We start from the raw sequence: 20,596 nt of genomic DNA on the forward strand, positions 1-20,596 counted from the left end.
TCCCAGTGCCCCTGGTCTCCTGGGGACCATCTCCAGCAGACCAGGGACACTGGGAGCAAAGCCGAAGCCGCGGCGCGGTCCCGCGCCACTGAGGCTTTGCCAGAGCAAAGCCTCAGAAGCGTGGGAACCCGCCGCGGCTGCGGCTTTGCTCCCGGTGCCCCTGGTCTGCTGGAGACGGTCCCCAGCAGACCAGGGGCACCGGGAGCAGCTTTTCTCGCCCTGGAGGTCGAGGTGGCGGGACCACTGCCTGCGTGCTCCGGGGCGAGAAAGCCCCGTTCGTAAGTGCGGATCCGACATAAGTCGGATCCGCGTAAGTCGGGGACTGCCTGTACTCATCAAACTGACCAATCTGGCCTGGCTGCCGGTTGTATCCAACAACAGGTCTCCTGACATCAGGAAACAAATGACCTTACAGAATATGAAAAACTTAAAAAACAATGTATAGTCTAGTAGCATCTTAAAGACTAACAAAATGTAAAGTCTCATCTGAAGAAGTGGGTTTTGCCCATGAAAGCTCATGATGCCATCTACAAGTTTTGGTACTCTTTAAGATGCTACTAGACTATTCGTTGTTTAAGTTTTTCCTGTTACAGACTAACTCGGCTACCCCTCTGAAGCTTACAGAATATGTTCCTTAAGATGCATGAAATGCCGCTTCTACCTCTGTTTAAAGATATGTTTAATCCACTCAACTCGAGACACCCAATTTGGACAAGTAGTCTAAAGCAATATCAGTATTTCTTGCTGCTGGCATATTAAGTGATAAAGAAGCTTCAAATACAGCCACGCCTATCACATGACAGATCTAATAGCCTGTGACTGACCGAGCCGTGTCTGGGCACAGCTGAGGGCGTCCGCTCAGGGCGAATTGCTCGAATCCGGGGCTACTTACAGCCCCCGACTGGTGACCTTTCCACACAGGCCACAAACCAGTCCCACAGAGCGCTTCAGCTGCCTGCCTGAAGCCTCACGAGAAAAACCCCTCCGACACCCCAGCAATATCCGTGCCCCAGATGGCCCCGGGCCTCATACACAAGTGGGGGGTCCTAGCACCCAATCCCACCTACCCCGAACAAGTTCTGTCCGGTTCCAAGAAACCAGCCACAGATCCCTGATCAATTTACCCTCTGGACCTTACCCACAAATCACGCTGGGCCAACCCTTTAGAATCTATATCTAAAGGTTTATTATTACAGGAAAGAAAAGCATGAGAGTAAGGTTATTAAAGTACAGTACGTTACATGCACCGAATCTCCCAGTTCTCGATGCAGGCTCTAGCAGAGATGTTACAGCTGCTGGTTTAAAAGTTCTTATTGCACATCCTACGATCAGGATGGGTTCACAGGTCTTCCGGGCTCTTCAATCCCTGCAGTGCTGCCTCTGGGATGAAGTGCTGAGCTGAGAACAAAATGGCATCGACTGCATGGCCTCTTTATACCTCCTTCCTGGCCTCTTCTGGTCTCAGCCGGTCACCTGGTCCTCAGCCTCTCTCTGCTGGCAGCTCTTGGGTCTCCACCCTCCTGCTTTAGGTGTGTCTTTGGGCCATCAAGGGCCATTGTTCCACAGGGCTTCACTACTCAGCCTGTCCATAGCAATGCTCAACCACATTCACAGAAATATTCAGCTTCCACACAGATTACAGATTCCTACCTACACACACAGACATTATACACTCACATAAATAGCGTACATAAGATCAACAAACAATCTCCCATTCAATACCCCACATGGCTCCCCCCACACCAATTTCTGGGGCCAACACCCCCACCTAGGGGTGCAGCAGCGATCTGGCTGCTTCCCTCCAATTCAGCAACGTGACATAGCCCAACCCACTGGTTTTGACCTGAGAGTGACATATTTCGGTAAAACTCAAATCACCTCATATGAATAGTGATTAACTGTACTGCTAGGCTTTTTTAATTCGCCACTTTACTCTTATGGGCAGTTAGAAGACGTAGGCCACATACTTGAAGGCTGCACCTCTCAGCAAGGGCTGTCTAATTACTCATGGATTTTAATAATGTCCTTCTCTCAGTTACTGAATAGTTAAGATGCTTACATAGTTTACACTAGAGATGTTACAGTGGCACAGTTGTACCGATGCATCTGTGCCACCACAGATGTCTTGTGTAGCTGCTCTGTATAATTAAGCTGCCCCAATGACAATAGCTATGTCAGCAAGAGAAACAGGCACAGTTCTGTGCACATTAACACGTATGCGAGCAAAGAATATGCTGCTGGGGAGGGAAGACAAATTTATCTATAGTTATACAACTACATCTATCTAGGACAGGGTGGGGAACCTATGGTCCATACACCAGATCTGGCCAATGGCTTGCCTTGATCTGGCCCACGGAGTTTGGGGGGGTCCCCTTCCCCCCTCCACAGCAGGGAAAGCTAGCACTGGCACTCTAGCCACACAAGGGGCACTGTGGCTAGAGCACCAGCACCAACTCCCAATTGCTGAGAGGGTGGGGGGGAGCCTCAAGCCTCACAGGCCGGAACAAGGCAAGCCACCAGCTGGATCTAGACTGCCTCGTATTGAAAATGATTCCTCCAAATGGAAGTGACTCCCCATAATTTGTTCCCCACAACTTAAAGTGTATTAGATTTATTATTAATTCTCCCTCTTATTATTATTATTATTATTTGTTAAGATTGTTAATGTTTAGATTTATTATTATTATTGCCCCTTTAGAATATAATGTATTAGGTCATGTAACTTAGAACTGTTAAGAATATAAACCTATGTAGCCAGAAACAGCCCTCCCTCTGTGCTCCAGGGCATGCTCAAGCTTGTGCAAGGGGCTGCTTGAAATTGACATTGCAGAGATACATTGTAACAATGCATTGTCAAGCCACTAACTCTGCTATGGGAGCCAAGCCCTGTAATTGACTAAGGGCATTGTTACATAATTGACGCCTGTTCTCTTTAAAACATTGTAATTTTATTCAGCACTCAGAGAATGTTTTAAGCAATACCACCCAGAAACTTTTGGTAACTACAACTCTGATATATGTAAAGTTATTATTATACAAAAATATTGTATGGGAAACATTAATTAGGGAATGTATGTAAGAGAGAGAGAGTGCTTGGATGATGAGTGAATGGTTCTGAGAGGTGCCAGCCTGAGAATACAGCAACAAAAGGCTGAAGAAGGCGTCAGGTGCCAGTGCAACCAAAAGGTGTCAAGTGGAGAAAACCAAGTACTGGAGGTCCACCCGATGAGATCACTGACGAGCACCTGGCAGCCACCCTGGAGACATCAGCATGATGCAGCAATTTCCATAGACTGGCATAGGAAAAAATTCCTATAAGAACTGGACTAAAAAACTATGGAATCAGAGTCCAAGGTTCTGCTGCCAGCCTACCAGGAGCTTCAGATGCGCATCTGATCAGGACTTCGCTCCCCACTACCATCACTTGTGTGTACAGAGTACCTGGCCAGTATTCTGTCACAAGCAACTTCCAGGCTGGTAACTATACACAGAACTTGAATGAATGGATGTATGAATGAATGGTTATATATATATATATATATATATATATATATATATATATATATATATACACACACACACACACAAGTGTATAAGGGTTAAGTAGTGTTAGGAATAAGTAGTTAAACAACGTTGTTTGCTTCTATCTTTTCTTTATTTTTTTATTATTATCTTTACAATAAATGTGGCTTTTTGCCTTATCCCCCTCATAAGATCCTGCTTGCTTTTATTGGTACAACACCTGCCCTCTCCTGCAACCACGTTCCCCCCAGCCTCTCAGCCCCTATCCCGCTCCTGCACCCTACCTCCCATCCAGGCCCCAACTCTCCACCCCAGTCCATTCCCTGGCAGTCACCTCCTACACACTGAACCCCTCAATTTTGACCCCACCTCAATGCCTAGGAGTCCCCATGAAATCTACTAGCTTCAGGCCTCTGGAAGAGTTAAACTGGACCTGGGGGAAGCCCTGAGCCTTAGCGCCCTCCTCTCCATTGGGCTGGAGTGCAAGGGTTCTGCAACCCTGATCTAGGAGCTTTAGTCATCCACTTTTAAAAATCTTTACCATCAATACATACTGTATTTGTACCATGGTGTTCATACTTACATACAAAAATAACAGTAGATCAAATTCTTTGAAGAAAAAAAAAACAAACAACAACCACCTTCTGACACTTTAACCAGAAACAGTACACTAATTATTCACAAAAACTGTTTACTAGTAAACATCTATTGCCGAAAGTATTCATTTCATTTTATTCAGCTTTGTTTTGGCAACTTTTGAAGATTAATGAAAAGCAACTATAAACTATAGAACATATAAGAGGGACTAAGTAAATGTCACATAGTGGGATGCAAGTTTGGAGCACACAAAAAGAAGTTTCCACTTAGTAAATCAGCATATTGCAAACATTATACTTCAACAAAGTATTCGAAGACTATGTGGATAAGTTCCTAAGTAAACAGTGGTAATCATCTAATTATTTCTGCCCACAGCACATAGAGACGGACTCTACAGAAAACCCAAACATTGTTATAGTAAGTTCTCCTATGCCATAAACAAAAAAAATCAGATATCTATTAATTAGAATACATCAATTAATTAGAATACTGTCTCCTTATAAGTTGAATTTCCATCTGCTTCTGTGTGTGGTAACAGGAGCTCTTATTTCAAAAGTATATGATCTGCTTTAACTGTAAAAAATTGATTTTTTTTTTTTGTAATATAAATTTCAGGCTCAGTTCTACTCTATTGAAGTCAATGAGAATTTTGCCATCAACTTAAAACAGTTTAAGAGCAGGAACAGGCCCATAACCAGAGTCTGAAAGTTACTGTACAAAAACTTCAATTATGCTAGAAAACTACACTTCAATTATGCTAGAAAACTACAAGCTAACAAGTGTATCATAACAGACAGCTTGGAAGTTTACTGTAAACAAGGCAAGCTTGACTGTGTCATCCTAATCAATAACTGAATAGAGAACTAGCCAATGAGAGCAGTAATAGTATTACCAGTATCAAACAGGAGAAGTTTTCTGGTGATTTGTTTGCAAACCACTTATCACCCCTGCCACTCCCACATACACATAAAATAGTACACCTCAAGATGCAATTTTCCAAGTAACCAGAAAAAATCTTGATTTTATTCTATAAACCCGATATAGTTTGAAGGAGAGGGGAAGAAGAAGGAAAACATTTCAGAAGAACTATGCAGCATTATGGAGAACCTAACAAAAATACTATTGTGGTTATACAGCATGTCAAAAAATAATGAATTTTACAAATCAGAATTCCACAAACCTATGGTACAGCACACCTCATCAAATGTGCCAGAACTCCTGTTGAAAAGCACTCCATGGGAAAAATTATACGACCCATGGAACTCCTGATAATTATGATAGAAGCTTTTCATTTAAATGGGATCCTTGAGCAGACATTTTGCAGTTACAACCACCACTTTAAGGTATCCTGCACTTTGCATGGCATCGCAAGCTATTTATGAAGGGAATGACTGACTGACCGTGTGCTACATAATAAGTGTGAAGCCAAGCCTGTAGGCATCTCATATGTAGTCTGGCATGTTTGACTATGTAAGTCATGGCAGGGAGGGAGTCAAACAGGCAGGAAGGCCTGGAACAATATCTTGATTGGTTTTTTTAGGAAAAGAGGAAGTTAATTGAGACTGGAATGAAGAGAATTCAAGGCTTTTAAGGTCTCTATCATTTTTCTAGGCAGGGAGAGGGTGACTGCAGGTAGCATCTGCTGCAGATGACAGTACCGAAGGAAATGAGGGAACTGTACCACGCATGCACTCAATGGGCGCCAACAGCACCAGATGCCATCTGTGCATGTGCAGTGCAATAGGCCATTTCTATGAAAAGTCTCAATCATCAGCACAAGGATGCCCCAACACCTGAAGTGGAACACCCACAGTGACAGCACTTAGAGGAACCAGGAATGCCTGAGGGAAAGAGATGAGTGGCATACTTAGCTGTTATTCAGAGTGGAGGTCTGCCTGAAGTAGGGATGTAAGCGACTAGTCGATTAGTCAACTACTCGCATCCCTCCCCTTCCTGACTCATAGGCAGCAAACGGAGGGGGGGAGCATGAGCTGGTGACAGGCAAGGAGCCAGGCAGCTCTTACTACATTTAAAAAGCAGAGGCGCAGCAGTCAAATACCCAGTGCGAGCCAGGATTGCTCAGTTGATGGAAAGTCCATTGACTACTTGTTTAGCTAAACGCTACTTAATATCCCTAGCCAGAAACAGAGTTGGTGGAAGAAAAACTATAAAGAAAAAAAAAGTAAAGGGTAAAAGGTAGAATAAACAAGAGAACAAAATAAAAGGAAGAGTAGCACGAGCATCTGGTATGTTAGGCGGAGGAAGGCACTGCCTTCCCAAACTGCCAGACTGGCCCCGCCCACACTCCGCCCCCAGAACACCTACTGTATGCATACTGGGAGCAGAGTGTTGCTATACCTGAGCGCCCTCTCTCCATGTGCTCTGGGGCAGGGGAGTCTGGGGATGCATGCCTGCCCTCCCCATGCTGAGGGGGGATAGAGCGGCATGTTGCCCCACCTCCCCCCGGGGAGGCAGGGAAGCGGCTTGCTTCCCCCAGCCCTACCTTTACTGACCTCCCATGAAGAATAGTTTGTAAAGAAGGGTAGCTATCTGCAACTTGAGAGAGATGGAGGTGTTGCTGACTGTCTGACTCAAGTGAAACCCAGTAGAGAAGGAAATTGGGGTTCAGTAGAGAAGGAATTGGGGTTCAGTTGACAATGCACACTAAGTAGTCAAGTAATAGGCAGTTTTTGAAGGAGAACTATTTCACATTCTTTTATCACTCTTCATAACAAACATTCCCAAAGACTACGTCTACAGTGCACCCCTCTTCTGCAAAAGCTCATGCAAATGAAGCACAGGTTAGCATACTGTCATGCTTCATTTGCATAATTAGGAGCCTTTTTTGCGAAAGAGGCTTTTGCGCAAAAAAACCCTCTTGCGCAAAGCGAGTCTTTTACGCAAAATGGCCCCTAATTAATTATGCAAACGAAATGCGGCAATATGCTAATCTGCGCTTCGTTTGCATAAGCTTCTGTGAAAGAGAGGTGCAGTATAGATGTAGCCAAAGGATAACAAAGTTCAAGTCATTATGTTTCAACCTTAAATACTATATTTGGGAGAACAATTAAAGGAAGATAAGGGTCAAAACAAGCAAGTGGTATGTCAAATTTTCCTTCCTTTATTTAAGCTCTGAGAAAATCTGCATATTGTGACTCAATATGATTATGCTAGCACGAAGGCGCCTATCACCACCACATATCACAAATTTGTCAAGACTAAGTCAAAGGCAGACTCCTTCAAACAAAATTAAATCCTCCCACTTGCTTACACAGTGTCATTAAATGTACACGACATATTATACACACAAGGGGAAGTCTCTACTTCCTACCCCCAAAGCTTACATTGTAAAGCAGACAATTCTGCAGTTAGCTCTGTGGAAGCACAGGTCCATCTGCACTGAGCTCACTGGAGGTACAGGCTTCTAATTCTTATTGCAAAGGATGAGACAAAAGGAATGAATAGTTTGAGGTAATAGCTTTGTCTTTCCTAATAGTTTACAATCATGTGATTATGTCCATACATAATCTTGTTTCTTCAGTTATACTGTTAAGGTTTTTTTTTTTTTTAAATTTAATTACACCAAGAATCTGAATACAGTTTTCAAAAAATTAAAAAAATGCCATTGGCTCCTTTGTCCTTTTCTCTGCCATGTTGTACAGTAATTACCAGAACAGCACTAAAACAAAAATAATTCATAAAAAAACCTTCAGAATATTACATGAGTGAGATCTGTATCACAACACAAAAAAGTTTTCATAAAAGATTTTCATCCAGATCTACTACCGTACATTACATGGCACAGGGGTCGGCAACCCCTAGCATGCGTGCCACAAACAGCACACGAGCCAATTTCCCATGGCATTCGTGGCAGGAGCTCAGCCCCATCCCTGCCACCCAAGCAGCCAGGAGCTCATGCTGCAGCTCCAGCCTCAGCCATGCAGCTGCAAACTCCAGCCTCCTGCTGGGGAGCCGGAGAGATACACACATGTCCCTGGGGCTGCCCCTGCCCTCCCCCCATTCCTGGCTACAGGCTTCTTGCTTCAGGAGGGGGTGGGACAGGGCCTGCTCTGCCAAACCAGAGCTGGGCGGCCAGTACACATGGTGCACAGCGATACAGGCAGCTCCCCGCAGGTTCTGGGGCCCCTTACCCAGAACCCCTCTGCAACCAGCAGAGCTGAAGTCAGCCCTGGGCAGCCCCAGGCTCTGCCTGCCCCAGACCCGGAGTCACAGCCTGCCGGCAAAGGGTTGGTCCAGACAGGAAAGAGACACTGCTCCCCACACCTCTCTTCACTAGGGTTGCCAGGTGTCCAGTTTTGAATGAGACAGTCCAGTATTTGAGCTTTCTGTTCGGGAAACAAATTGAGAAAATATAAATGTCCGGTACTTTCTAAATAAGATACAACACAGATTGTGATGTAATGTCAAGTGTGTTTGGTATTTTTGTTGAAATCATCTGGCAACCCTACTCTTCACCCCAGCGCTGCTGCCCTGCCATTGAGCACGCTGAGGACACAGGGTTGCCAGAGCAGGAGGGGTGAAGGAGGATGCCGGGGCAGGATGGGAGGGGGAAGGGGTTGCAATGAGGGACATGGGGTGATGCAGGGGAATCAGGTTGAAGGAGCAGGATGGGAGGAGGGAGGAGCTGCACTGAGGAGCATGGGGAGATTCAAGGGAACAAGGCTGGAACAGAGGGAAGAAGTGAAGGGTGGGGGGATATAATTTTACTTTGCAGAAGCTGCACTTTTCTTTACTCCCCATTTCTTTGCCACCCTCCCCAACCAGCTATTTGGCTGCATTCTAACCCTTTGACTTTTTCTGCATTACTCCCTCCACCCCCTCCCACTCCCAGCCTCCCCTCTCGTACACCCACCCCACACTCTCTCCTGCTGCCAAACTCCCTTTCAGACCCTGCCCTCCTCACCCCATCCTGCATCCCTATCCCACTTGCTGGCAGTCCTGTCCCACACATTGAACCCTTCATTTCTGTTTCCACCCCAGAGCCTAAGGGTGTCCACAAAATCCACTAACTTTGGAATCCCAAAAAAGTAAATCTGGCCTAGGGGAAGCTCTGAACCTCAGTCCTCCCTACCCATGCCCCTCACCTTGTGGGGGCTGGAGTGCCAGAAGAGAAAGGTGGCCATATCATGAGGGTTGGGTTTTTTTTTGGCAGATATATTTTTTTTTTGCTTCTCACTTGTGTGGTCCAAAACTGATTTTTCTGTGAGTCAGTGACCCTCAACCCCCAAAAAAGTTTAAAGTTTTACTTTAAAATGAAGTTTGATGAACTAACATAAGTGTTTGATGAGCAACCACTTCAGAAAGGTTGCTGATCCCTGAAATAGCACAAAATCCTATTAAATCCATACTATTTAGTTGCAAAGCCAAGCACTCAAAAATTAAGAAAATACTAAATTTAAAAATTGCATGTCTTCTCTTTGGAGCATCTATCCCATTCACCAAATGGAACAGTATTCCTGTGGAAAAAATAGAAGATGATCACACTGACTACCATGTTATATATGCAAAAGGGAACAGAATTAAGGTTGCACTGCAAATGTAAATCCAGAATTTCCTTATTTTCAATTGCAATCTAAATATTCTTTTAACATAGTTTTCATAGTGATTTCCTAGTTTTGTTTAGTTTAAGGTAAAAAAGAAGACACCATTATGTCAACTAACCCTACCCCATAATGCAGCAGCAGCGTTTGAACCTTGAATCGTCATTACTGCAGCACAGACTTGTGCCAATTGAGCTTCAGGACTAAAAAATTAGAGCCCAGGCAGGGTTGGAAGTGGAGCCAGTCCAGTGACTAAGGGGCTTGCATCCGAGATCTCACAGCCAGGGCCAGGAGCAGATCCCAGTGACAAGCAGTGGGGTAGGCGGCCAAGAGAGGAGCCGGTCATGAAGCTGGAGGCTCCCTAGGACTTCCTGGAAGCCAGCAGCAGAAGGGCCAGAATTAACTTCCCCTAGTCTGACAAACTCCCTTGTTCAGGACTGGTCAGGTTCCAAGGATGCCCGATCGTGGAAGACCAACTTGTATTGCCTAGTAACAGGAGAAGGCTGGTAATCCCAGTAAGGGAATGGATAGGCTGCTGGAGCAAGGTGCTGAATCCAGAGGATGGTGGAAGTAGCCCAGCCCGACACCTGTTCTCTCCTTCATTCATTAGAGGTATGTCTAGACTGCATCCCTCTGTCAACATTGCAAATGAGGCAGGGATTTAAATATCCCATGCCTAATTTGCATAAAAATGGCTACCATGTTTTGCCGACTCAGCACTTTGTCGGCAAAAAGCAGCAGTCTAGAGGGGGAACCTGTCGAGAAAGAAAGCCTTTTTCTACAGATTCCTTATGCCTCCTGCCAGGAGGTTTACAGGATCTGTCGAAAAAGGCTTTCTTTTTCTACAGATCCCCCTCTAGACTGCTGCTTTTGGCTGACAAAGTGCTGAGTCAGCAAAACATGGTGGCCATTTTAATGCAAATTAGGCACGGGATATTTAAATTCCTGCCTCATTTGCAATGTCGACCTGCCTATTCTGCATCCCTCTGCCGACAGAAGGATGCAGTCTAGACATACCCTCGGAGCTGAGGAAACTACTGCCTTATTCGTGCCCCCAGAGAAGAATGGGCCACTGAGACAACATGCAAGGTCTATGCTCGGAGTAAGGGAAACTAAAGGGGTTTTCTGGCTCAGTTCTCTCCACCTGCACTGATATAGCTGATCTGTTAACTCCCAGGCATTCACAGTGCAGTGTATAGGATAGTAGTCATGGTGCTGCTGCTGCTGCATGGTCCTGTCTCAGACTGTTTGTTCAGTTATTTTAGCAAGCTACCAAAGTTTTTCTGACAATGTCAGCAATGAAAGAGAAATGGCTATTTTAAAAAATGTATAACAGATCCATGGGTCAGAAAGAAGACTCTAGCAAGAGAGCTTTCCCCTGGCCAAATTTCAAAGGCTTGTTGCAAAAAATGCAGATGTTAGAACTTCTCAAAGAGATCAGAAGAACACTTTCCATTTAATACTGGAATTTTTATGTGACCTAAACATAGGGGGGTCTCCACAGTTCCCTCTATAACACAGACACAGATTTCAAGGGCATGAGAGTTAGGTGCCCAACAACTATTCATCAATTTTCACTTAAATTATACACCTCGCTGTCATGTGTGCCTTTGAAAACCTTTTCCATGTAAACATAGTAAAACATGCTCAAAATCCATTTTTATTAGGAAAGGAAATTTTACAATTCCATCTTTAGATTTCTGTCTATACAGGATGTTATTCAATTATTCCACCAGCAAAACTCAAGTTGATTACTTGTAGTTTATGCTTATAATTACAATTACAAGTAATGACCTATTTGTGCATTGAATTAAGTAGCCCCAGTTAATAAAACACTCTACATAAAGCATTAACAGAGTTACAGGCTGGAAATATCAAACCTGTGAAACAACATTAAAATGTAAAACAAGGTTCTCAGCTACCAAATACACTTGCTTGGCAATGTACATATCAGTTTTGTTTTTTGTTTAAGAAAATATAAGTACCCTGTGTACAGCAAACTTCAGTGTTATTTACCTCACCAATTTATTTAAAGTTACAAGATCATAAAAAAGTATTAATATCTGAGAAATAGACCTTAAATTTTTATTAAGAAATACAGAAAAAAAAATAACCACTACCTTTCTAAGTCATCAGAGGAAAATGGAATGGATAAACCTAGAGAGTTGACTAAGTGGACTTCGAGTAATGGGCTTTGATAGGATCCTTTCAAACACTACCTGAGATTTTCAGGTGTAAATAAATTTCACTTTTTTCAAAAGATTGTTAAATTAACAGTACTTTTAAAAAAAATCACAGCCCCATAGGCTTTATGAAAATTAGTTATGGATATGCAAAGCTCAAAGATACTTTATGTAAAACAGACCATGTAACATTTTTAAACTTACTATCTGCTGAATCTGTATATCCTATTTTTGCAAATATATCATTCTTGTATGTCAAGTTTGAAATATGAAGCGTGAATCTGTTTTTAGTTCTAAATGTGTTAATTAGTGATGCTTTAGGGCCTTAATAACTCAGTACTCAAATCAACAACCCATGAACAGTTTTACTTTTCCTGTTAACCCAAACTGTGGTTGGTCCTAGAAAGACATGTGATCGTGCCATGTGGTACTGGAACCCATCCTGAATCTGGTATTTTTCCATGGGGATGGAGAGAGAGAAAAAAGAGCTCCTACCCTGGGAGCAAGTCTATTTAAAGATGGAAAGCAATCAGGTTTTTATCTTCAGCTGGCTTTTTTAAATTGCCTTCCTACCCTATTGCCTTCCTATGTGTATGGGATACACATAAAGAGACCTGGAAACAAAGAACTGCAGCAAAAGGATGAAGGCAAAGCTGCTGGGCCCAGGTCAGAGAAAGATCAACTCTGGCCTGAGATAAGAACCGTTTAGGGTAAAAGCGCTTTTGCAGATCCAGACTAACACGGCTACCCCTCTGATGTTTGGGTAAGAATTTCAGATAACAAATTTCTTACTATTTTAGAATTAGCGGGCATCTTTTATTTATTTTAACTTAGTAACTTGCTTTGATGTGTCTGTTTTCACATACAACCACTTAAATCCAACTTTTTATACTTAATAAAAGCATTTGTTTTTCATCAAGCCCAGTGTAAATAACTGTTACCTGGGGAGGAAAGGAACCACTGTGCATCTCCCTCTTTCACTGATAAAGGGGGATGATATCATGAGCTTTCTCTATGTAAAACTTTTATACATAGTAAGACAGATTTATTTGGGGGTCCTTTTCGGGGGTGGGGTGTGCTGTCAAAGTCCTTATAACGGAATTCTCCCAGAACTGAGCTGGTTCAGTGTCTGTGTTACTCTGCTGCGAGGTGGCTACCTAAAATCTGTGCCTTGTCTGGGGAAAACCAAAGCTTCTGTCCCAGCAAGACATGGTGGTGGAGCACCCCAGAGAACAGGCTGGCAGGCTCCGTGGCTCCATCAGCACACTGGGTGACAATCCCAAGGGGGACTCCTGTGACCCAACTCATCAAACGTATGCTCCTTCATTTTATTTATTTGCTTCAGGGAATAAAAGAAATTAAGCAGGAAAAACAGGGGAAATAATCAAGCAAACAGATTATTTGACGAGCACATTATGATCACTGCAGATTACTTTTTTTCCTTTAAGAACTGTTAGCCACTATGTATTTTTCCATGAATCATTTTAGCTATAATGAACAAAAAAGCATGATTTTGTTCAAATCACACAATAGGATTACATGTGAAGTGACCTTTGATGTGTTAAAGACAAAGTTCTGCTTTCATTCATTGTTCTTAGACAGAAAAGTGAGTTTACAATGTTTAGTATATTTTTTTTTTTACCTATGTAAAACTGTAGGACATGGTTTCTGATGCATATATACACCTGAGGATAAATGTTTATCATTACTGTTATGTATGAAGAGCAATCAATGAGAACAAAAAAAAAAAAAATCCAACCTATGCTATTATATATTAATTAGGTCTGTCAAGTGACTAAAAAGGTTAATCACAATTAATCATAACATTTTAAAAATTAATCACCATGAATTCCTGCTTTAATCGCACTGTTAAACAGAATACCATTTAAATATTTCCATGTTTTCTACATTTTCAAATATATTGATTTAAATAACAATAAAGTATATACTGCTTACTCTGTACTTTATTACAAATATTATCACTGTAAAAAATATTTCAGTTCACTTTGTACAAGTACTATAGTGCAATCTCGATCATGAAAGTTGAACTTACAAATGTAGAATTCTTTGTTTGTTTTTAATGTAACTACACTCAAACACGGCGAGTTCTGTGGCACCTTATAGACTAACCGAAGTGTTGGAGCATAAGCTTTCATGGGCAAAGACCCACTTCGTCAGATGCATGTAGTGGAAATTTCCAGAGGCAGGTCACATGCAGGCCAGAATCAGGCTAGAGATGATGAGGTGGATCCAATCAGGGACGATAAGGCCCACTTCTAGTAGCTGATCTGGAGGTGTGAATTCCAAGAGAGAAGCTGCTTTTGTAGTTAGCTAGCCATTCAGTCTCAGTTTAATCCTGAGTTGATTGTGTCAAACTTGAAGATGAACTGTAGCTCAGCAGTTTCTCTTTGAAGTCTGGTCCTGAAATTTTTTTGCTGCGGGATGGCTACCTTTAGATCTGCAATTGTGTGTCAGGAAGATTGAAGTGTTCCCCTACAGGTTTTTGTATGTTGCCATTCCTAATATCAGATTTGTGTCCATTGTTTCTTTTACGTAGGGACTGTCCAGTTTGGCCGATGTATATAGCAGAGGGGCATTGTTGGCACATGATGACATATATTACATTAGTAGATGTGCAGGAGAATGAACCAGTGACAGTATGACTGATCTAGTTAGGTCCTGTGATGGTGTTGCTGGTGTATATATGTGGGCAGAGTTGGCACCAAGGTTTGTTGCATGGATTGCTTCCTGAGTTAAGAGTTATTATGGTGCAGTGTATAGCTGCTGGTGAGAATATGCTTCAGGTTGGCGGGTTGTCTGTGGGCGAGGACTGGCCTGCCTCCCAAGGCCTGCTGTGAGAGTGAGGGATCATTGTCCAGGATGGGTTGTAGATCACTAATGATGCGTTGAAGAGGTTTTAGCTGAGGACTGTAGGTGGTGGCCAGTCATGTTTTGTTGGTTTCTTTCTTGGGCTTGTCCCGTAGCAGGAGACTTCTGGGTACACGTCTGGCTCTGTTCATCTGTCTCCTCACTTCCTCGTGTGGGTATTGTAGTTTACAGAATGCTTGTTGTAGATGTAGGTCTCTGTCTGAGGGGTTGGAGCATATGTGGTTGTACCTCAGTGCTTGGCTGTAAACAATGGATCGTGTGGTGTGTCCGGGATGGAAGCTGGAGGCATGCAGGTAAGCATAGCGGTCGGTAGGTTTTCGGTATAAGGTGGTGTTTATGTGATCGTCACTTATTTGCACCGTGGTGTCCAGGAAATGGACTTCCCGTGTAGACTGGTCCATGCTGAAGTTGATGGTGGGGTGGAAGCTGGAAGCTTATGCTCCAACACTTCAGTTAGTCTAGAAGGTGCCACAGGACTCCTCACCGCTTTTGCAGATTCAGACTAACACGGCTACCCCTCTGATACTTAACACCATGCAATACACTCAAAAATAAATCTAAAACTTTAGACCAGGAGTGAGGAACTTGGATGGGAGGCAGAGAGAGGAATGGGCTGGTACAGGATGGAGAGATCTGGGTGCAAGGAAGGGTGCAGAAGTGGGCTAGGGTTGGGGTGCAAGGTGGGGATCTAGGGCACCTATCTGGCATAGCTCTCAAGAGGAGCCCAGGTGTATTTGCATGATTCTGCACACTGCAGAAAAGTGCTCCCTACAGGCAGGTAATCACAGCTAATGGGAGCTACGGGGGGAGAGGGGAGAACAGTGCCTACTGGTAGTGCTTCCCCTGCAGTACACAGAGCTACTTCTTCCCCCTTCCCAGGGAGAGTCTGGCTCGGGGCTGAGCCCTGGCTCAGATGGAAGAAGAGGGGACAAGCCTCACAGGGCGAATCAAGGCCAGCCAAGGGTTCCCTACCCCTGCTTTAGACCCTACAAATCCACTCAGTCCTCACTATGGATATGTATTTTACCTCAGGATTTTAGCGGTCAGCAGAGAAGTCAATTGTATGGATGTGAAAGGTTAACTAGTAAGCCATCACACTTAATGGTGATGCTTACTGGTTCCAGTTAACTGGTGGGGACTGCAGCAACTCCCCGCCTGCCAAGGGCAGGGGGCTGCTCCAGCCCCATGTGGGGCCTGTCATGGACAGGGACTGCTCTGGACGTGGGTGGGCCTGGGCTCCCCACAGGTGTCTCAGCAGGTCAGAGGGCCAGTCCAGCCCTCCACCCCCCATGCCCATGACCCCTTTAATCAATAACCAATTTGACTAGGGATGTAAAATCCAGTTTATTGTGCAGGAGGCTCTTTTCCCCCTACTGCTGCTGGGTTAGCCTTTATTATGTATACTATTTTGTATAGGTCTCCTTTAGCAGCGCCTTGGCTTATTCAAGAAGTTTTTTTGTTGTTTTCTTAAATTTCACAGCCAGTATTCTGGGGATGGGAAAGGTGTTGTGCAGAAGGGGGAATTCTTGTGCTTCTCCTGAGCTCACCATCTGTTCGAAGAGGAAGACAGTTTCATCTTAGAATTCTGTGTTTAGGGATCATGAACAAACGTGCAAGGAAAGAGTCCAAGAGAGCTAGGGGTGACAAGGCAGATGGGTGAGGAGAGGCTGTTGCAGGAAGGCTGAGCTCACTGTTCTCTATAGGGTACCTTGTGAGCAAGGGGATGACTGGGGACAATAGGGCATGGTAGTGTCAAGTTCTCTCCTCTGCTGGAGCTAGGATGAGAGCCACTTCCTCTTCTCTCCTCCTCTCTTCCTGCCCTCTGGAGGAGTTTTGTGTTACTGTGTCTGCACTTGAAAGGGAATCCTCTGAACTGGCATTCATGCTAAAATTCAACACCCTCCGCACCGGACTTAATAAAGACCCCAACTATCTTACACATTACAAAGATAGCTTCCCCAATTATCACCTCTAATACTATTAACTCACAGACATTTCCCCTTCCCCACCTCTAATATCATTAACTCACTGGCATTCACCTTCCCCCCCCCCCATCCCCCTTCTGTTCTGTAATGTGATTTGTCCTTTTCATGTGTGTTCATTTTTTTTAAATTGTATCCTTTGGTATATATGGTTGTGACTGTTTTCTTCCATTATTTGATCTGAGGAAGTGGGTCTGGCCCACGAAAGCTCATCATCTAATAAACCATCTTGTTAGTCTTTAAAGTGCTACATTGTCCTGCATTTTGCTTCAGCTACCCCAGACTAACACGGCTACATCTCTACCACTGTGCCTGGTATGACACTGTCAGGACTCTCTGCAGCCAATGCCTCCCTCCTCATCCAGAGATATATGATTAATGCCATTAAAAAAAAAACAACATACCAATTGCAGTTAATGCCTGCAATTATTTGATAGTTCTAGTATTAATTCAGGACAGTTGTGATTGATAGGAATGAAGAGAAATGTATGAGTTTTCAATCTCTAGCCTAAATACATGCATCAGAAATACCAACAGTGTTCATTAAGAAAAACAAGGAATCTCAGAGCATAAGTTTGCACCCAATGAGACCAAGATTGGGGCTTAAGTACAACTTTTATGTAGAGCATTTTTTAAAAGTAAAAATTAATGAAAAGCACTATACATCATATTCTGGTTTTATATACCAATAGAGTGAGCAAATGTGTGAAATAAACAATTTAAACATTTTAATTCTTTCACGCCAGCCAGACCTGATTATATTTCTAGATACCATCTTAACACCATCTCTAGATATCAGGGAGGAGGCGGCAGAGGAAATCCCCTTTGCTTCATTCTACTTAACCCTGCCAAAAGACCATTTCAGATTGTCACCCAAACTGTAATCCACACCACCAAATAACCACCAGATTACTAGAAAACGTGCCCAGTTATTATCCCAGTTTGGGATAAAAACTATCAAATTTCAAAGTTTGGCAGCAAAATATATGACATAATAGTTATACAACATGAGCAAATACTTTTGTTTCTTCTTTTATTTTTACAGAAACAGACAACTAAAACTAGCTATCATGCTATCATAATCTAGTGATAACAGAATTTAGTTAAAATTAAACACAACATTAGTAAAAGGAGACAGTTTGAGGTCTGGCCAAGATACTATTCTTCATACAGTAAGAGCAATTAGAATGATAAAAACTGTTTGCTGCACAAATTTAAAATTTAAGACATTTTACTAGATTTGGGAGGCAAACCAGTAAGGTACCACGTTGCCACAACTCCTTCCAACTTCAGTAGAAGGAAAGGAGTTTGACAGCTTTCAGGATGCATTTGACAACATGCAGAATCTGGACTCTTGTTTATCGGTCTGCTTTTTACAGCACGATGATTAGGGATAGCAAAGGTTCTGTATTCTATTTTCAAATAAAATTTTCTTACTGGGGGATGGCATCCATTAAAACTGAATGGCAAGGACAACTAAGCCCCCACTTCCACCCCAATCTTATCACTGGAATCCAGAACAAAAAGGAGCACAAAGAAGGAAAATCAAGGACTATTTATCAATATCATCTGTAAAGTCACAAATCTTTTCTTCGTTCTTGTATTTTCCTTTATGCCCATGCTTCCAACGTAAATAATAGGGGACAAATACTCTTAACTTCTCATTTCAAAATGGTAACAAATATTCCTTAGCACTTAAAATATACGAGCTCTAAAAGAGTCACACTTTTCAACTAACATGCAATAAATTACATGGTAGGAGCGGTGATGGTTCTCAGGATATCCAGAACTGAGAGTAACCTTGTCACTTCCTCTTGCTGGAGGTAGGGGAGTTTTGCTTGTGGTAGGTAGGAGTTAGGTCCCTAAAACCATCAGCGTGTGAGTAGCAAAGGCACTGCTCTGGGCTATGTCAGCCTTGCTTTTACCTTGCAAAATAAGGAGAGGCACATCCCAACCCACAAAGTCCCTTGAGGTATTCTCATGTGATATGTAGCCCCCTGAGAGGGGATGCTCTCAGAAATTCCCAAACCTTGACTCCTAAAAGAGCATGGTACCCCTGTTTAACAGTTTTATCTTAAGTTATCGCTACTATATAATGCACAGAACTTATGAACTACTATAATACAAAAGTAGATTTATTTATAAAAGAACAGACTCACTAGAAATGTGAGTGATGAAAATAAATTATTAAAATACAAAACAAAAATATAAAATGTGAACTAAGGCTTACACTTATTAATAGTTACCTTTCCTGTTTAATAAAGTAGTTTTCTCTCCAAAGGTTCAGTATGTAGGAGAGCTGGCTAGTTTCTCAGGAACCAAGATCCAATTTTTATGAAAAAATCCCCACTCAACAAGATGTCTCCTCAGCAAATGGATGCAATGTCCTTCTCCACAGATACAGAGCATCTGTCTTCTGTCTTTATTTCTAGTCAGGGCAATCCCCTGTCATAATGTTCTCTTTTCACCTCCAAGTAATGTTTACAGTTTACCTTTGATGGTTTCCAATGACTTTTCTGTGTTGTATTGCTCAATTGTCTACTATTGCAACACTAAATAAACAGCTAGCCAGGATGTCCACTCCCTCCTTCTTGAACTGGCCAGCACAGAGACACAGGGTTCCCCTGATAACTCAATTCCACAATAAAAGCATAATGCCTAGTTTAAAATATAGTTACATTATTTCTAATAGCATACGTACATGCATTGCATAATGATAAGCTATATATTAGGAGTAGTGATTTTTTCAAGATTGAGAAAAGAGTAGCTTGTAAAGAACAGGCAAGCTTTTGCCCCATTGGCTCTAGTGGTCCTCTGGGTCACAGGACACAAAAACACTTTTCTACTGAAAGTTGAGAAGCAGACTACAGTAAAACTGTCAGATCCCACACCACTGGAAACAATGGAGGATTTATCATTATCTTCAATGGGTGCAAAATCAAGCTATTGGTGCTGAATTTGGTTCTTTCATTCTAAGCCCAATCATACAAATCACTTATGCAAATAAATACCAAATAAAGGTATCTGCAAGACTAAATCTTTGGGGTTCAATCATTAAAATAAATTAAATAAATTCAGTCAGCATTTGTAGTATGAAAACATAGTTAACGACATGTGAATATGCATACTTTTCAGTACGTGCTAAAATTCAAATTTGTAATGGAAAAATCCTTTCAACACCCTTGTTCTCCATTCCCCAGAATGCAAAAATCCAGAGATACCATTAAAATGCATTCTCTCTACCCCCCAAAAGCCACAAAATCCCTTTATTGTAACAACCTTTAAACGTGATATGAATTGGTATTTTGATATTTCAAGTACGTTCAATCACAATCTCACTCTTCATGTTAGAGAACTGTTCTGGAATACATTCAGTTTAATCTCCACATATGCTGCAACAATCATGTTTTCAGTCTAAGACACTGGTTCCCAATGGATCTACTACACTTTCCCATGCCAGTGCTTTGTAAAAGATTCATGGGGGGCGAGGAGGAGAGGGGAACACCTTACCAGACGCCTGGCAAATTCTTTGTTTTCTGAAAGAAATCCATACCCTGGGTGGACCTTTGGAAAAAAAAAAAAAAAAGCCAGGAGGAGTTTTAAAATTTAAGATTTCAAAGACTAGAAAGCAATACACAGTTAGACATTTGTCAAGATGAGGCATTTGTCTCAGCGATTATTATTTAAATTAGCATAACGTTTCAAGACTGTTTGTCCTCAGTCTAGGTTAAGTGATTTGGAGCTCCCAAATCACATCTGCTAACATGCATTGACTGAACCAGCTTTTCTGGAGGAAGCACCTCTTGTCAATGATAGAAGAGAGGCACTGTCTCCATAGGTACAGAGATGATCTTTTTTGTTT

At 42.6% G+C, this 20,596-nt stretch overlaps 1 protein-coding gene across 2 annotated transcripts in view; it reads right to left on the bottom strand.

The window, feature by feature from the left end:
* The window catches only part of PCCA (propionyl-CoA carboxylase subunit alpha), a 475,238-nt gene that overhangs the window by 372,925 nt on the left and 81,717 nt on the right, over window positions 1-20,596 (bottom strand). For both annotated transcript variants that reach the window (XM_075918750.2, XM_075918751.2), the window contains exon 6: window positions 20,245-20,298. In XM_075918750.2, the coding sequence (XP_075774865.2) occupies window positions 20,245-20,298 (54 nt within the window). The remainder of the gene's footprint in view (window positions 1-20,244; window positions 20,299-20,596) is intronic.

Source organism: Pelodiscus sinensis, chromosome 1 (genome assembly GCF_052426305.1).
Source record: "Pelodiscus sinensis isolate ZL-2025 chromosome 1, ASM5242630v1, whole genome shotgun sequence".
NCBI classification, from domain to species: Eukaryota; Metazoa; Chordata; order Testudines; family Trionychidae; genus Pelodiscus; species Pelodiscus sinensis.